Below are 17,948 nucleotides of genomic sequence, written 5' to 3' on the forward strand. Positions count from 1 at the left end.
GGAAAAACATCACAATTCAGAACTACACAGACAGGGTCCTACTAGGGGCCCTAAGCAACATAAGTGGTCACTTAGAGCCTGTGACCACTAGGGGCCCTTAGCAACATAAGTGGTCACCTGGAGCCCGTGACCACTAGGGGCCCTAAGCAACATAAGTGGTTGTTTAGTGCCCCAAAAGGCTATAGTCAGCACTAGTGAGAACAGTGCATACCATACAATGTGCTTTTATCGTACAACTACAACAACAAAAGAACTCAGAGGTCTTCACTCCACCAAATCTCAAACACACAAGAGTGAATCGGGACCTCTACAGGGAGAAAAGAAACAACTAAACAAAGTATTCAAAAATGCACGCTGGATTCAAACCCATGCTGCAGATGTACACATGCACTGTTTTTTTCTCATTTACAAGTATTGTCTGAGTCATGTTTCAGAGGATAAAAAATTTAACAAATCGCATATTGATTGGGATCAGTGTCAATGGATCCCTGGGTCTTTTCTCTTTTCCAGGGTGTCATATTGACCTGTCTGTATTTTCGGGGGTGCTTCCCCCCTAATGGATAGATAAGTAAGATGCAGTCTTCAGTAGCCATTTTATGAATCTTGAACAAACCAACTACCATGGCACCTTTCAATTGCAAAAAAATTCTCAAACATCAGAGAGAGAACTTCAATAAACAGAGTAGATGTGATTTGTAATTCTTAATGTTGAAGAGGCATGCATTGGTTGGTTGGTTTTAGATAGCACATTTCTTTCTGTACTTCCCAGAAAAAACTTAGGGCACCAGCTGTCTTTCTGTGGTCTGTTGCCACGTTCACAACAACTCGGAACTATCAAATTATAACGTCAGTGATATTTTTGTAAAGGTTTTTGAATGACTTATCTACAATTAATAATCAATCAGTTGTCACTAAATTACAGTTTTCCCCGTCGGAGTTCTGAGTTCTCTTGAAACCACTGAAATCATAGGTCAGGGATTTTTTTTTTATCCTAGTCCTGAGATTTTTTTTAACGTGGCTTGAATTTAAATGCTATTTCTAATGACGTGGCTCTCTTACTGTATTGGTTCCTGCATGATATGTAGTCCACAGTAATGCCTTTGCGAGAACGTACGATAAGCGAAACGCATACACTTCCCATCCTCCCCTGTGGATGTGACGCTAATTCGTCCATGGTGGTACACCCGGGTACACCGTACTACACAGTTCTGTGTGTAGCTAGTTTTGTTTTACATTATCTTTGGTTGCTGTATAATACCGTAATTCATCAAGAAATTCTAGGATCTGCCGATATCTAAAACGAAGGTAAGACACAATATAGCTCATCTAGTTAGTTACTACCTACACAGCTTGCACATGATTTTAAGTTAGCTGGGAGCTAAGGAGCTAGCTACTGTACTACAGTACTATACTGCACTTGCTAACTCGTTTTTTTGACAGGTCGTTTGTTGCTAGCAAGCTGTTGTTATTAATTCCCTAAGGCAATGACAGCCATAAGGACATTTAGAAAATATTAGCTAGCTAGTTAACGTTATTAAAGTTCTGGTCTGTCAAAATATGTTAGCTATGTCTTTGTTGCACAACTGTGAACGTATCGACGTTCGTTATTGGATATAGCGTAATGACAATAAGCCCGTCTATATAGCTAGGTAGCCAACACATAGTACAGTAGCTAACTACATGTTGGTGGTTTTTTAATATTAGGATGTGGCGCTGTCCTTTTCTGATTTCAGCGATTTTCTTTCCCATATACGCGTGTTTTATAGCTAGTAATTAATTATCACAGACCCATAACTGGTTCTCTTCTCTGAAAGACAGACTAAAAACATATACTCACTGCTTAATGTTATTAACTTAACCCCACCCCCGTATAGAGAAACCATGACACACTAAGAGGCTACGTATGATTAGCTAGCATTGCTAATTGCAGTGACCACCTTATTACATGTTTTATGTAACCACACTGATGGTCATTCATGTATGTTTCAGTTGTGTTTCTCAAAACTTTTATGTAGACCGGAATGTTCCCATTGTCATTTGATCATGCTCTAAAGGAGCAAAACAAAAACCCCTTCAGGCTTGCTTGGAACAACAGGTCTTTTGTAGAAAAGGACTCAAATGAAAACCCAATGAAAACAAGCTCATTATTAGTGAAAGTAATTGAGTGGGGGGAGGGGATGTAGTGTGTGTCACTCAGTAAGAATGAGGGGGCAAGTTCGTTTTGCATATGTTCCATATGTGGCTGTTTTGGCCTGGGCAATGTCCCTTCATTTTCACAGCCAAAAAACAATGAGAGAATGACTCATCATCATCATCATCTTCCGCTTATCCTGGGTCTGGTCGCGGGGGCAGCAGTCTAAGCAGGGATGCCCAGACTTCCCTCTCCCTAGACACTTCCTCCAGCTCTTCCGGGGGGACACCGAGGCGTTCCCAGGCCAGCCGGGAGACATAGTCCCTCCAGCGTGTCCTAGGTCTTCCCCGGGGTCTCCTCCCGGTGGGACGGGACCGGAACACCTTCCCAGGAAGGCGTTCCGGAGGCATCCGAAACAGATGCCCAAGCCACCTCAGCTGACCCCTCTCGATGTGGAGGAGCAGCGGCTCTACTCTGAGCTCCTCCCGGGTGACCGAGCTTCTCACCCTATCTCTAAGGGATCGCCCAGCCACCCTGCAGAGAAAGCTCATTTCGGCCGCCTGTATCCGGGATCTTGTTCTTTCGGTCATGACCCAAAGCTCATGACCATAGGTGAGAGTAGGAACGTAGATTGACCGGTAAATCGAGAGCTTCGCCTTGCGGCTCAGCTCTTTCTTCACCACGACAGACCGATACATCGACTGCATTACTGCAGAAGCTGCACCGATCTGTCTGTCAATCTCCCTTTCCATCCTTCCCTCACTCGTGAACAAGACCCCTAGATACTTAAACTCCTCCACTTGAGGCAGGCACTCTCCACCAACCTGAAGTGGGCAAGCCACCCTTTTCTGAGTGAGGACCATGGCCTCGGATTTGTAGGTACTGATTTTCATCCCCACCGCTTCACACTCGGCTGCAAACCGTGAGAGAATGACTCATTTTTTGAAATCCACCTGTGAGCAATTTGGGCCACTTGGTCGTGTTTGTCAGCAAGGCATCATAGTGCATCTTCCTGAATTATTTTACATATGTTGAGTCTTGACTGTTTGCAACCGGTGGACCGCATTTGGTTAAAATAATTTCCACCATAGTATTTTAGGTAGCCTTGCTAATAATCTAAAAAAATAAATTGAATTAAGGGGCCTTTATCTGTAGATGCTCCTTTTCAAATTGGGGCATATTGGTCATTCACCAGAATTCAACCAGGAGAGTTACATTTTAACAGTTTTACCAGAGAATTCTAAATTTAATGACCTTGCAAACTTAGCATTTTCAATCGATTGTTAATGCCACCATCTGTTTACTCAACACATTTTATAAATGCTGGCTCTTAATGGCAAGATGCATCATTCATAACATTTAACCTGTGAGGTCTGAGATCTTGTGTGATGTACGTATGGTTGGAAACCTGCACACATCCATGGTTTTGTTGTCTGCAACAGCTTGTGGTAGTGAATGCAGATCAAAACATTTTCTACATGGCAATCATTTTCATATGTGAATGTTAGTCTCCCACTATCTCATACCTGGGTGTCAGCCCAGTTCTGAAAGGAATGTAATCAACATTTAGCCTAGCCTTAGCATAACAAGCTTATCCACGAGTCTGGACAATTGAATTTTGCTTCTCTCTAAATGAAGAACAATATACAGTGCTCAATATACAGAACTTGTTTTTAATCCATTTTGACAATAGTAAGCACTAACCTAAAACGTTTAGAGTTCCACTTTTCTCCTTAATGAAAGTGCTTTGAGGAATTTAAAGGGGTTCTTATAGAAACTTGAACTTGTTCTTTCTTACTACAACTTTTCATATTGAATATTGTCATGAGACCTCTTGATGTTTTCATGGAATACACCATTTATTACTTAATCGCTTTGTAAAAGACTGCTTCTTCAACGGCCTCCACTCCTGTAACAATTTCCTGCTGCCTCCTGGACTTTCATCACGTCAGTTCCCTTTTCCTGTAAATCTATTGCCTATGTAGTAACAGATGTTCCCAATTCTATCCAGCTTCTTCTGAACTGTTCCCCTAATGGTTTCCAGAGCACTGCTGAGGTCTGCGTTAATGGACTCCCACTTCTCTGAAGCTCTGCCCGTTCACCTTGGGTTGTCCCACTGTTTCTCTTTCTCTCTTCCAGGTATTCATTCCTGAACTCCCAACTTGATGTTTCTGTGCTTCAGTTCACCTCTTTGCTTGAATGACTACCCTTGTCTCCAATCTCTTTTGGGCTCCAGTTGCTGAATTGAATTCGCCTGACTTGACTGAAATGTGAAGATGTGCTGATAAGTGTGAGGCACTCGCTCTCCCTCCTTCAAGCACCCTTTCTTCCCCTTTCAGTGCCTTCGTAGGTGTTACTTCCTTCTATCCGGCAACAACTAACCTGGAACGTATCGGCTGCTGTTGGTGTGCACGTTTCCTGTAAGGTGCTCTTCTGTTCCTGAGTGGGAAGCCATATTATTATATAGTGTTTTCTTCTGCCCCCTCACTTGCAGATTAAAAGGGTATTTTTCTTTGCATTTCAATTCTGGAGCATTTGGTAGATGACTGCAAAACACGGGTTCAGTGTTGGATGTGGGCTGACGTGTGAACACAGGTTTTTATTTCCTCCGATCAGCTGTTTACACCAGTCACTGGACCAATCCAGTTAAACTAGTTTTCAATAGGCAGGACATGATGTCTTCAATCCATTGTGCCCATAGTGAGAACTAACCTAAAACCAGGCCTACTTTAAAACAAACATGCCTTTGAGGACGCACGCAGTGAATATAACACTGTAGAGATTGATTCTCCACCTCTGTCTTTTCAGCCACTGCCTTGCCTTTGAGAGGGCAGCAACTGAGCCAGGATGAGCGGGGCAGCCCTGGGCCTGGAGATAGTGGTGGTGTTTGTCCTGGCTCTGTTCCTCCTACATCGTTATGCAGACTTCCGGAAGCAGCAGAGAATGGTGCTGTTTGGCACCCTGCTGGCCTGGTACCTGTGTTTCCTCATTGTCTTCATCCTTCCTCTGGACATCAGCACGGTTAGTACCATTAACGCGCTGTGCTGCTAAGACCCAAGTTTACCCGCAGCCTAATAACTGAAACACGGTGACCTGTGTGTGTGTGTGTGTCACCGCTGTGATTGTCTTTGTGTGTACGTTTGGTGGTTTCAGACAATCTACAAGCAGTGTAAAATTGATCATGAGGAGCACGCCACTGTACCCCCTGTGACCCCGCTGCTATCCAATCAAACCGCAGGAAACTCCACTTCGGTTACACCCACTAAAAGGTTAGAGCTCCTAGCCCCTGAGTGTGTCGTCATATGTTAAGTATGATTAGGTTCAGCCCTCTGGGTAAGGGCAGAGTAATGTTATGACAGGTCAAAGGTCACCAGCGTTACTGAAGACCAGGGATGAATGGTCCAGCCAGAAGGCATGAGGCAATAGTAAGCACTGCTGTCATTCAAAACAGCTGTCTTTTCAATCAAGTTTCAGCTGTCCTTTCAATCGAATTCAGCTGTCCTTTCAATCAAGTTCAGCTGTCTTTTCAATCGAGTTTCAGCTGTCTTTTCAACCATTGCTTGCTTTGTTACTTTAAAAATAAATTACTTTAATTCGATGACAATGATTTGTTCCCAGCATGCAGGCGGTTTTCCTTAAGAAACTGTATCCGCTTCATGTGTATTCCCCTGTCACTGTATTAATGTCTTGTTTTTGGTTTTGTTTGACCTATGTCCATTCAGATGACAGATTACTGATGCGAAGAAAACATTGGACTGTTGTTTGAATATGAAGATCAATGTCCATTTTCAATGTTTCGGTTAATGTTAAATCGGTAACCCAAACTGGCGTGTTAACACTGTTTGTGTGTTTTCAATGGCAGCATTCCCAAGGTGTGTTACAAACCGTGGAGCTACATTCCGGATGGGATAATGCCTGTGTTCTGGAGGGTTGTTTACTGGACATCTCAGTGTCTCACATGGTGAGGCTGAGAGCACAATGTGTTTGGTGTTGTATGGAAACATTACTCATGAAGAATTGGACAGATATTGTTTAGTTTTACTGGTGGTTTTTCCTCAGTAAGACCCTACTACACACATCTCTCCCTACTGTGTTTGTCCTAACACAAGAACATTATAGTAAAGCTACCTTACTTCAGGCTTTCTGGTCTCCTCAGGCTGCTGCTGCCCTTCATGCAGTCCTATGCTCGCTCGGGGGGGTTTTCCATCACTGGGAAAATAAAGACGGCGCTGATCGAGAATGCTATTTATTACGGAACGTACCTGCTCATCTTCGGCTCGCTGCTCATTTATGTGGCCGTCCATCCTCAGCTGCAGCTGTCCTGGTGAGTGCACCGCAACACGGAGGAATTAAACCTGCGCTTTGGAAGGGGTTAACATAAAACATAGACCACACAGGTCTCAAGTTAACCTTGTTTGGCCTGTTTCTCTGCCTCAGGTACGAGCTGCAGACGATAGGCATCACTGCAGCCAACACCTGGGGCCTGTTCCTGCTGGTGCTGTTGCTGGGTTACGGCCTGGTGGAGATACCGCGCTCCTATTGGAACGCCTCGAGGCGGGGACACCTGCTCATCAAGACGTACTTCAAGGCAGCCAAGCTGATGACCGAGAAGGCTGACGCTGAGGAGAACCTGGAGGATGTCATGGAGGTTAGAAACATCCTGATATTACCAGGAGAGTGAAGCTTTACTGCGCGCTCTTTGGAAGGAACTGAGTTGCATTTAATTGATTTCCTTTTATGTGCCTGTTTCAGGAAGTAAGGAAAGTTCAAGAGTCCATCAAATATAACCACCCATTGAGGAAGTACATTGACACTATTTTAAGGAAGGTAAGATTTAAGACTGAAGCGTCATAAAACAAAGAACAATTGCAGATTCTTAGTGAAGTATGTGGAGTCCAAGCCCACAGTGTCATTTAAAAGGACCACTTAGCAAGTGAAAATGCTGTAGACAGGGAAGGTCAGGTGTTGTTCATCCTAACAGAGTTCTGTACCTTAGTGTCCTGTGGACTATCAGGAGAAGATGGGTAGAAATATGGATGACTATGAGGACTTTGATGACAAACAGAACACCTATCCCAGTGAGAAGAGCCTGGTGAAGCTTCACAAACAGGTCATTAACAATATATAAGAATGACTTCATTGAGTATATTCCACTATGGGTTTTTTGTTGAGCGAATCTAGTGGATATATTACTCTAGGTTGAATTGTGGTTAAATGAAACCAATGCGTTTCTTTGTGAATGGTCAGGTAATTTACGCTGTGCAGAGACACAACAGGACCCGTGTCCAGTGGCAGATCCTCTTACAGCAGGCTATCCACCTGGAGGACGTGGCCAAGAATGAGACCAGTGCAACCCACCAGTTTGTCCACAGCTTCCCCTCCACTGAACCAACCAGCTGGTTCAGCCGATACCTTTACACTCCGACTGTAGGTGGGTCAGACGTGTCCGTCATGCTGGGGTCCGCCTTCCAACGGGCTTAATACACGCCTCCAGTACGAGGTCCGGTGTCGTGATGGGCCTCAGTGATTAGAGCTTGTGGTTCTGTGTGTTCTCCACTAGAGTGGTTCTGGGAGTGCCTGCTCCGGCAGTGGTTCTACCGGCTGCTGGCCGTGTTTCTCTCTCTATTCTCGGTGGCGGTGGTGTGGTCCGAGTGCACCTTCTTCAGCACTCAGCCCGTCCTCTCGCTCTTCGCAGTCTTCATCCAGCTCGCTGAGAGGGACTACAACTACCTCTACATCGAGGTGAGACACCGGCCCGAGGCCCCTTAGCCAATCGGTGCGTCTGAGAATGTTACGGTCCAGCAGGGTTTACCGCTGTGAACGAATAGGTCGGTTGGCAGCTGTGGGTTTCTCGTGACCGTTGTTGTTCTGTCCACCAGATGGCGTGCTTCATCACCATCTTCTTCCTGTGCACGTGTGTTTACTCCACTGTGTTCCGGATTCGAGTGTTCAACTACTACTACCTTGCCTCACACCACCAGACTGATGCCTACAGCCTGCAGTTCAGCGGCATGTAAGTGAGCAACTCTTCAGTGTGTCGTACCTAAATGCCCTGACAGCTCTCAGCCTTGGTGTATTAGCCATGTTCAACACCACCTCAGGCATTTTTGCTTAAATGTCCTGTTGATCTTCAGGCTTTTCTGCCGTCTGACCCCTCCTCTGTGTCTGAACTTCCTGGGTCTGATCCACATGGACTCTGCTATCTCCCACCAGCAGAAGGAGCAGACCGCCTATACCTCGGTAAGACCCAGCACTCCATTTGTCATTTAGCTGATGCAGTTATCCACAGTGAATGCAGACGTTGTCATCCTCCTGGCCCCCTGTGGCTTTTGAACCCACAACCCTTGCCTAATGAGCACCATGAGTTCACCAAGTGAGCCTCGCGGGGACCCTTTTGTTGATGGCCGATGTCACCCGTCTGCAGATCATGGGTTCCATGAGGGTTCTGTCGTTCATCGCGGACGGCTTCTACATCTACTACCCCATGCTAATACTGCTGCTCTGCATCGCTACCTACTTCAGGTGAGTCCCACCTGCTGCTCTGACTTTGGAACGACACGGTGGTGAAGCCAGTCCCATCCATAATACTATGATCCAGTATGTGACAAATTCAACTTAATTTTGCTCAAGGAGTATGGAGGAGTGCGCCACACTGTGCCAGAACAGCATTTCTAATGGAGCATTGCTGTTTGTCTGCACCCGTTAGCCTCGGCACTCGCTGTCTCAACCTCCTGGGCTTCCAGCAGTTCGTAGGAGACAACGAAATGACCTCGGACCTGATCGATGAGGGCAAAGAGCTAATTCGAAGAGGTGTGGCCCTTGTTGGAATTAAACCATTTGACCATGAGACAAGCTTTGTTTTTCTATTGTCTGCGTTCTTTTGTATTGAAAAAGCGGTACTTGCTGATTCTTTTTTTTCGCAGAGAAAAGAAAGCGCCAACGGATAGAGGATAGAGAGAACCGACGAAGGGTAACTCCCTAGTTGTAGAGATTTCCCATGCTGCTTTAGTGCATGCAGTAGACAGAGATTGAGAGTGATAACGTCAGGCTTGTCTGTTGTAGGATTGGAAGGAGCGCTATGGTAACTCACGGGAAGACTACACCACAAGGAACAGGAGTAGAAATGAGGCAGCCGAAATGACAGAGACCAACTACTCCGACACTGCCCCCGTCCCCATCCCCAACCCCAGCAGACGTGAGTGAAGGCTCCCCAAGGCTGCTTGCGCTGAATTCCTGCCGAAAGCTGTAGTGTTCATTCTTTTTTTTTTTTTTCTTTCTTAATTCTCCTCCCACAGAGGCGAAGTACTCTCGGACTGGCAGGGGGACAGAGAGAGACTCTATAGAACTTCTCCAGGACGCAGAACCTTTGGACTTCAATGCAGAGACACTTTCAGATGACCCTCTAGAAACAGATTCTACCAGGTAAAACAGGAGTTCCCAAACAATACAAACCAACCATTTAAAGTGCTTATGTTTTCTGACCCTTGGCCAAATCTATGATTTTAATGAATTACAAATGTGAATTAGTCTTTTGGAAATTTTAAGTCGCTGACACTAAATCAGCTATTGTGAGGAAACAATGGTTTTGTGTAGGAAAAGAAACGGATTCAAAACCCAACACTAACCCCTGCCCCTACTCCAAAATGTAGGTAAAATCCTGATGTCAAACAGGTCTCTGTGGGTAGGAGTCAAATGTTTTCACAGAGTCTGTTCACAGAAAAACAGGTTCTGGATTCCTTACTAGCTATAGACATTAAGAAAACTACCAGGGCTGATAAACGGGATCCATGTTAGTGTTGCATTACTTATCTCATGTTTTAACTAAACAGTCATTTCTGGGGTTATCCCTAAAGTTTGGAATGCCGCCCATGTTTTCCCACTGCATAAAGGTGGGGATTTTGGTGACCTTGGCAACTATTGCCCCATTTTGAAATGATCATGCCTGGCTAAAGTTCTGTCATTGTGGTTCACCGCTTTTCCTTCCTTCCATTTTTCCTGCTTCTAACACATCAGCTTTGAGGACAGAATGTTCACTTGCTGCCTAATATATCCCACCCACTGACAGGTGCCATGATGATGAGATGAGTGTTATTCACTTCACCTGTCAGTGGTCATAATGTTATGGCTGATCGGTGTATATATTTATATAGATTATCAGTGTTATTCACTTCACCTGTCAGTGGTCATAATGTTATGGCTGATCGGTGTATATATTTATATAGATTATCAGTGTTATTCCCTTCACCTGTCAGTGGTCATAATGTTATGGCTGATCGGTGTATATATTTATATAGATTATCAGTGTTATTCACTTCACCTGTCAGTGGTCATAATGTTATGGCTGATCGGTGTATATATTTATATAGATTATCAGTGTTATTCCCTTCACCTGTCAGTGGTCATAATGTTATGGCTGATCGGTGTATATATTTATATAGATTATCAGTGTTATTCACTTCACCTGTCAGTGGTCATAATGTTATGGCTGATCGGTGTATATATTTATATAGATTATCAGTGTTATTCCCTTCACCTGTCAGTGGTCATAATGTTATGGCTGATCGGTGTATATATTTATATAGATTATCAGTGTTATTCCCTTCACCTGTCAGTGGTCATAATGTTATGGCTGATCGGTGTGTGTTTAAGCAGTGAAAACTTAGTTTTGTACTGAAAACGTACGTGAACTAGTAAATAAAGCTTGCAAATTGATGGGTATAAAATACTTTGGGCTGGTGTCTGCTCAGTGCTCTGCACAAAAGCTGTTTGTTTTTCTGTTCATTATAGGTCATGGAAATTCAGCTTTTTAGTCAGGGTAAAGTCAGGGAATTTGACAATTGACTTAACACATGGTTCCCACTAAGTGTTTTGTTACATTAAGAAGAGTCTGTGTTAGACATACAGGTTGCTGACTTTGCGTCTCCATTTTCCAGGCATGTACCTGGAAGGTACCTGTCCATGTCCTCATCACGGAGCAGGATCTTTGATGACGTTTGAGTGAAGTGGAGGGAAAGTCAAAGGAGCAGAAATGTAAAAAAAGTGTATATACAGATCTATATATCCATGCATCTGTTTTACATGGAAGACTATGTGAAGGAAAGACTCTCTCGTTCCTCTTTGAATGTTGCACATGACCTCTATTTCCCACTGCGCTGATGACCTGATTCCAGCACGGCCCCTTTCCAGTTGCTTGTGGCCTGTTAGAAAAGTCCAGCGGCTGTTGATATATTCTTTCCAATTAGGCAGCTATCAGTTGTCCCGTGCAAGCCAGTGTTAAGCATGTGATGAATGGCGACCCATACACCACTTGGGCTTATCATTGTTTCTCAGCTGTTAATTCGTCAAACTGGTTTGTCATTTTAGTTATTACTTATGAAATTCCCTTCAAGGTCCTCAGTTCATTTGAAATCTTTAAGATAGTCAGATTGAAGAACTAATATTACTATTTAAGGATCTTTTTGGAGGAAGATATTTTTAATGAATGAAGTAGAATTTATTTCTTCAACAAAAACAAATAGTGGAACACATGATACATATTTCAATCAATTAATATGGTATTATGGAAGGCACAAAGGAACATTTCCTGGGTCTGTTTCTGCAGCTGCTACCATAGAAACTGAGGACAGGAAACAGTCCTATTTCATGTGCATTAAGTGTGATCCAGTCCACACTTAACTGAATTAACACATGGGGTTTGCATTGCCCACAGATCTGAATCCTTACTTGTGATGGATGTCATTAACTTCATTTCTTTTTCTGTGGAAGTGCACTGATGTCCGATTTGTGCTAACTGGATCTAAAATTGGAATTGAGCCCTGATGCTGGAGATGTTGCTACTAATGAGCTGATGATAAAAATAAAATTACCATTGTGAGGTATACTACATTTTATGTCTAATGTCAGAATTACCTTAAAGGTATGTTTGAGAATTGTTAAATTCAGTTTAGTTCTATTTGAGTTGCAATATTGTGTCATGACATTGACATTAGTAACGCCTTATTTATTGTTAAAAGAATCTCCTGAAGTATTTTGGGGGTATTATGGTGCCATAGTTTTCTTTTTTGGTTTAATCAACTGCATTACTAAAATTGCAAATATGCATTTTCCAATAATATTTTTTTGTTAAGCTACTTGGCTCAATCAAAACAAGTGACCTTGATGTCCTGCATTTATATATTTAGTCTCAAATTTATTAAGAGGTCTTGGCACGTACAGCACAAGATTATAACATCTGTGAAATACTGTAAATTCCTAACATCTTTTACTGGAGGGTTTCAACCGTAAACTGCACACTTTGTCAGCAGAAGTTACTACTGTTTGAGAATGAACATGCACACGCAAGAGCATGCAGGTTAAATGCATGATATTCATCTTGGAAGGAGTTCTACAATCATGAATAATGTAATCTGCTGTAAATACTATTTTAAATGCTACCAGTCACCTTCTGCTCTCGGTGTCCATGTCAATGATGCACTAATGTATTTTAAGTTAAGATGTCTTTTGTTTTTGTATGGTTCTATTAATATAGTGGACAATGGTCAAAACATGTACAACATGCTATTTATTTGTAAATGAACAAATTTGTTAACAATATCCCATTACAGAGTAAAACAGTGTCATGTCTTGGGGTTAGATGCCCCTTTAACTTTAATCTCTTTGTAAAGGTAGAAAATGAAAGTTCCTAATTATACAATATACTGTAGTGTTTGTGAGAGGCAACCAATCTCACACTGGTTTTGGTAAAGATGTTTTATGTACATTTGAAATATGTTAGTACAGTAATTTCACTCTGCTGGAATGTTAATTTATTAAACCCTGGTGTTGGTTCAGTTTTCCCTATATCAGAATAAAAGAACATACTTTATATATTGTGTTGTGGAACAAAATAAAAGCATCTTTAAGTGATGTATTGTAATTATATCAATTTTATGGAGAGGACTGCGGTGTAGCCAGGGTCAGAGAAATGTTAAGTGCTCTTGAGTCACGTCAGGAAAATACATGTATGATGGGTTGTTGGACAGTACCTAAGGTAGCAAAATAGCCCCAAACCAAAATGCTAATCCATTCTTTACAGTTGGTATGAGGGTCTTCTGTTCAAAGGCAGTGTTTCATTTTTGCCAAACTTGGTGTCTGGCGTTACTGCCGACGGACTCAAACTGTGACTCATCTGTCAAGGGCACATTGCACCAGAAGTTATGGATTTCCTAGATTTTTTCAGGCAAACATCAGTTGTGTCCCAATATTCTGTTTTGAGAGCAGAAGTTCCTTCCTGACCACCCATCTAGACCAAGTTTGTGTAGTCTCTTTCAGACAGTTGACACATGCACTGCCACATTTGATTGTGGCAATAGAGGCCTGTAGATCCCTTTATGTTAACCCAGGGTTCTTAAAGACTCGCATGAGCATTTTTCAGTCAGCTCTGTAGATTACCAGTGGTCTGGAGTGTTCTCCATTTATACATGATCTACTATACAATGATGTACTTCAAATTGCTTGGAAATGGTTTTGTAACCTATCATCACAGGCTTCAATAATCATATTTCTGAGAGCCTTAGGTCTTCTGATCTTGGCATGATGTGTTACCTCAACTTGACCAAATGTCCAACCTTTATGGAAGAATGAACCCTCACAAGTTACTCACTCAAGATTTTAATTTTAGCTATTTTATGTGATGGTAAATTTGTTCTAATTTTTCCTGCGTAAGGAAATTATATTTTCATTTAAATTGCATACATGATTTCAAAACTGCTGCCCTTTGGTGTGATTTGTAAAATTGTTTAACTTTATCAATGCATGTAGTTGGAATTTAGCTTGAATTCACAAAGGACACAATGAAAATTCTAGTTGCTGAGTCCTGGTCCTGTTGTGGAAAACACTTCAGATCTCTAGCCAAAAAAGAGGCTCAGGAACTTGTGAATCCAAAATAGACTTTAATGAAAATTCAAAAAAGCCGAGTTGGTCTGCAGAACAATTGACTTCCAAACCTTATACACACATTTTTATACAGTGTGGTTATACAATGATATTAGGTCCTCCCATTATGCTAATTTCTGGATGGATCCTTCTTGAATCATTGTTTTTCACAACCCTCTGGTTCGCTCCCCCAGCCACTACTCATCATTATTCTCTGAAGTCGAAGGATTTCCTTATCTATGTGCTCACTCATCCTCCCAAGGCATTCAAGGACATGCAACAGGTCATTCAGACATCAAAATGAAATCAACTATTGCTCCTTAGTCACATCAGTACAGTAAGAAGAAAAACTGAGCACAGCTGTTGACTTTGACACACATAGAAATCCAAAATGTGTACCTTATTCTTCATCAGTCTCTCTTAACAATTAAATGTGGAAAAATCTAAGACAATTGGACTGTTTGGGAAAATTATGTGAGCCCTGGTTAAATGTTTCATTAACACGCAATTGATGTGTAAGAGATCACATGAGACGTTCTGTTTACTCTTCTTCAGGTTAATGTGAGAGAACAAAATTTTGTGAAAAAATCCCTCCAGTCTACAACACTAGAGAATAATATATACAAAGTTGTATAAAAAAACTGCTATAAGTAGCAGCGAAACAGCAGATGGAAGAGTTGTTAACTTAAAACAACTGACAAGGAAGACCAACAAGTTGAGAATTAAGGCAACCCACATTTCTATGGAAACCGTAACGCGTGTGGGGTGGGGACTGTGTCCACGACTGTTGTTTGCTCGAGTGTAGACCGTGTACGGCCCGGATACACATAAGGTAAATGATCTACAGATAAAACTAAAAATCAAACTGTAAATACGTTGTATTTAGGAGGCTTGCTAAATACTTAAATGTATGTATATCTTTTTTTGTTGCAAAAACTGATATAATACAAGAATAGATAGCGTTAGCGCTTACATGTAGCTAGCAAGCGCCAGATCAGGTGACAACAACCTACACAAGCCTTGCTACCTGTTGCCTTTCTCCACACCACGCCCTACTAAAACACGACATGGTACGCAGCATCCAGGATTCAAACAAACAGGCGTATAATATTACCTAGTCATTGAATATATCTGCTTTTATGTTGAATATATCTTTATCACCAACGTTACTCATACTGTACAAGACATCAATGAAAAGTATATTTATGTTTTTTCTGCATCAAATGTATGCATGCAAATCTGTGATGCAGGTATCATGCCAGGGACGTCACGACATGATCGGGAGATGGCAGTGAACGCCAAAAAACAGCTGTCTGTGTGCACTGACCCTATAGATAGACTGAGGCTTCAGTGTCTTGCCAGAGGCTCTTCTGGCATCAAGGGTCTGAGCAGGTGAGAAAAATATCATAATAAGCAAGGCAACATAAAACATGTCCCCCAAGAATTATGTAGTTAGCAGGACTGCCGTCCTTGAGTATACAGTGGGTATAAAAAATCTACACAACCCTGTTAAAATGCCAGGTTCTTGTGATGCAAAAGCATGAGACAAAGATAAATCATGTCAGAATTGTTTCCACCTTTAATGTGACTTATAACATGAACAAATAAATTGAAAAACAAACTTAAATCTTTGAGGGAAAAAAAAAACAAAAAACTCACAATAACCTGGTTGCATAAGTAGTCTCTAAGAAGAAATACTGTCTTATTTGCTTCAACAACCAAGCATTTGTAATTTTTCATTTTCAATGGTTCATCTTTTAGGACATTCAAGATAATGGATGATGACAACAACCGCACTTTGGATTTCAAGGAATTTATGAAGGGCCTCAATGACTTCGGTGTCCTTGTTGATAAAGAGGAGGCAATTGCAATGTTTCAGCGTTTTGATCGGGACAACAGTGGATTCATAGACTTTGATGAATTTCTCCTCGCTCTCAGGGTAAATATCAGCGGTAGGGTTGGCCTTTAACCTCTGAATTAATGATTAGTCGGAAATGTGATCAGACCTTTTGCATTTTTTCTGGTTGCGCTTGTGATTGCAGCCTCCGATGTCTAATGCCAGGAAGGAGGTGATCATGCAGGCCTTCAGGAAACTGGATAAGACGGGCGATGGGGTGATCACGATTGAAGATTTGCAAGGGGTTTACAATGTCAAGTACCATCCCAAATATCAAAACGGGGAGTGGACAGAGGAACAAATATTTCTTAAATTCCTGGACAGCTTTGATAGTCCGTATGACAAGGACGGAAAGGTAATACTAATAACATCTCCTACGGTTGGGGTATTTAAAATATGAATATGTTGGATGGAGATAATAATGGTCGTAATATCGGCCACCTCCGCTCATACCGCTGAACTATTTCTTAGGCTCCTGGTATGCTGCATATCTTTGAAACATCTGAAAGAGAAGGTTCACTCAAATTACAAAATAAAGCATTGTTGTCCTTACACTATTAGAGGTTTATACAAAATATTGTGAGAGAATTCCATGTTTTAGCATTTGTGGCACAAATGTCATCCAAGTCCTGGTTATAGATTATGTGTGAAAATCATAATATCAGCACCATGCTTTGTGGCATTGCCATTTGCATACAAGTCATGCCCACATATTAGCATCCAAAAGTGATTACACAATTTCTGAAACATAGAGATGATGCCCAAGAATATGCTGATATTAGTACTTAGTTTTTGCCACAAATGCTAAAATGTTTTATATGAAAAGAGTACCAGGGAAACTAAACTATGCTTTCAAACTTAGTCTGTGTCAGACTGTTTACAAGAAAAGTAAACCAATGTAATTTGGGTGTCACAAATGACTGCTTCATTATTGTTAATCATCACGTCTTATCTCTGGAACATGTTAGGTCACGCAAGAAGAGTTTATGAATTACTATGCAGGCGTGAGCGCCTCCATTGATACGGATATCTACTTTATTGTCATGATGAGAAATGCCTGGAAACTTTAACTTCTTGTTGTTAACGGTAAAGGCGTATGCAAACTCAACCCTGGGATTTGGTTGGCAGATGCCATGGTGTCTTCCTTTACTTTTCTGTCTACTGTAGTTTAGTGGGGTGTAATGCTCTCCTTTCAATTTCTTAGGGCTGTCCTGAAGGTGTTTGAACTTCTTATTTCTCAAAGCACTCAAACTGGCACCAGACAACTTGTGTGGTACTTTTCACTACACTTGTTGAACTGGTGCTGTAAGCTGTGTTTTTTAATGTCAGACATTATGTCTCCAGGTGTTTATTGCACAATACTGGCCACATTAAGTGGTAGACAAATGCGTGAATCTGCATTGAGAAACACAAGTTTGATCGGGGTAAAAACTCTCACACAACCTTGTATGTTCCTTTCACCTTTTTGGTTTTCTAGTTTTCTGCCTAATCTGGTTTGTGTGGGTTTTTGATCTGTATGTGGGGCTAATGTTGGGAGCCGTTTCAATCCGCTCTGTCACTTTTTGTCCCCGTTTGTAGGTCACCCAGGAGGAGTTCATCAACTACTACTGTGGAGTCAGTGCCTCCATCGATAGTGACGTCTATTTCATTCTCATGATGAAAAACGCATGGAAATTATGAGTTTCAAGGGAATAACAATGATTAGTTTTTTTAAATGGACTGTTTTTCAAGGGGCCTTCTTAAACTAATATGCTTAATGGAAATAATGTTAAACTATTTCACAATGATACGTAAATTATTTAATAACGTGCATTTTAATTATGCAATCACTAATTCCAGAAACTGATTAAATGCTATCTACCAATATTATGTATTGTAAAAAACTGTTATACACAGTTGTAATGTCAGATTTAACTTTATGAAGACAGATCACCTAACATACAGATTGTTTGAAGAGATAAAGCTTGACTGATAAATGAAAGTACAGTCATTTGAGGAGCTGAGGAG

At 41.7% G+C, this 17,948-nt stretch overlaps 2 protein-coding genes across 4 annotated transcripts; both read left to right on the plus strand.

The window, feature by feature from the left end:
• Positions 1-1,135: 1,135 nt before the first annotated feature.
• Positions 1,136-13,036, plus strand: lmbrd2b (LMBR1 domain containing 2b). Of its 2 annotated transcripts, XM_010877250.4 has the most exons (18): positions 1,136-1,305; positions 4,940-5,152; positions 5,285-5,400; positions 5,994-6,092; positions 6,288-6,455; positions 6,569-6,779; positions 6,884-6,958; positions 7,128-7,241; positions 7,379-7,562; positions 7,692-7,873; positions 8,011-8,144; positions 8,266-8,371; positions 8,556-8,653; positions 8,838-8,941; positions 9,055-9,101; positions 9,194-9,326; positions 9,427-9,553; positions 11,065-11,128. In XM_010877250.4, exons 2-18 carry the CDS (start codon positions 4,979-4,981, stop codon positions 11,126-11,128), a joined length of 2,136 nt encoding a protein of 711 aa, XP_010875552.1. In that variant the 5' UTR covers positions 1,136-1,305; positions 4,940-4,978. The 2 variants fall into 2 exon arrangements, with proteins under 2 accessions (XP_010875552.1, XP_034152719.1); XM_034296828.1 differs by lacking the exon at positions 1,136-1,305 and having other exon boundaries at positions 4,979-5,152; positions 11,065-13,036.
• Positions 13,037-14,256: 1,220 nt separating this feature from the next.
• Positions 14,257-17,868, plus strand: capslb (calcyphosine-like b). Of its 2 annotated transcripts, XM_020053415.2 has the most exons (6): positions 14,257-14,876; positions 15,295-15,436; positions 15,806-15,983; positions 16,087-16,296; positions 16,910-17,027; positions 17,520-17,606. In XM_020053415.2, exons 2-5 carry the CDS (start codon positions 15,300-15,302, stop codon positions 17,009-17,011), a joined length of 627 nt encoding a protein of 208 aa, XP_019908974.1. In that variant the 5' UTR covers positions 14,257-14,876; positions 15,295-15,299; the 3' UTR covers positions 17,012-17,027; positions 17,520-17,606. The 2 variants fall into 2 exon arrangements, with proteins under 2 accessions (XP_019908974.1, XP_010875551.1); XM_010877249.5 differs by lacking the exon at positions 16,910-17,027 and having other exon boundaries at positions 14,263-14,876; positions 17,520-17,868.
• Positions 17,869-17,948: the final 80 nt, after the last annotated feature.

Source organism: Esox lucius, chromosome 14 (assembly GCF_011004845.1).
Source record: "Esox lucius isolate fEsoLuc1 chromosome 14, fEsoLuc1.pri, whole genome shotgun sequence".
NCBI lineage: Eukaryota > Metazoa > Chordata > Actinopteri > Esociformes > Esocidae > Esox > Esox lucius.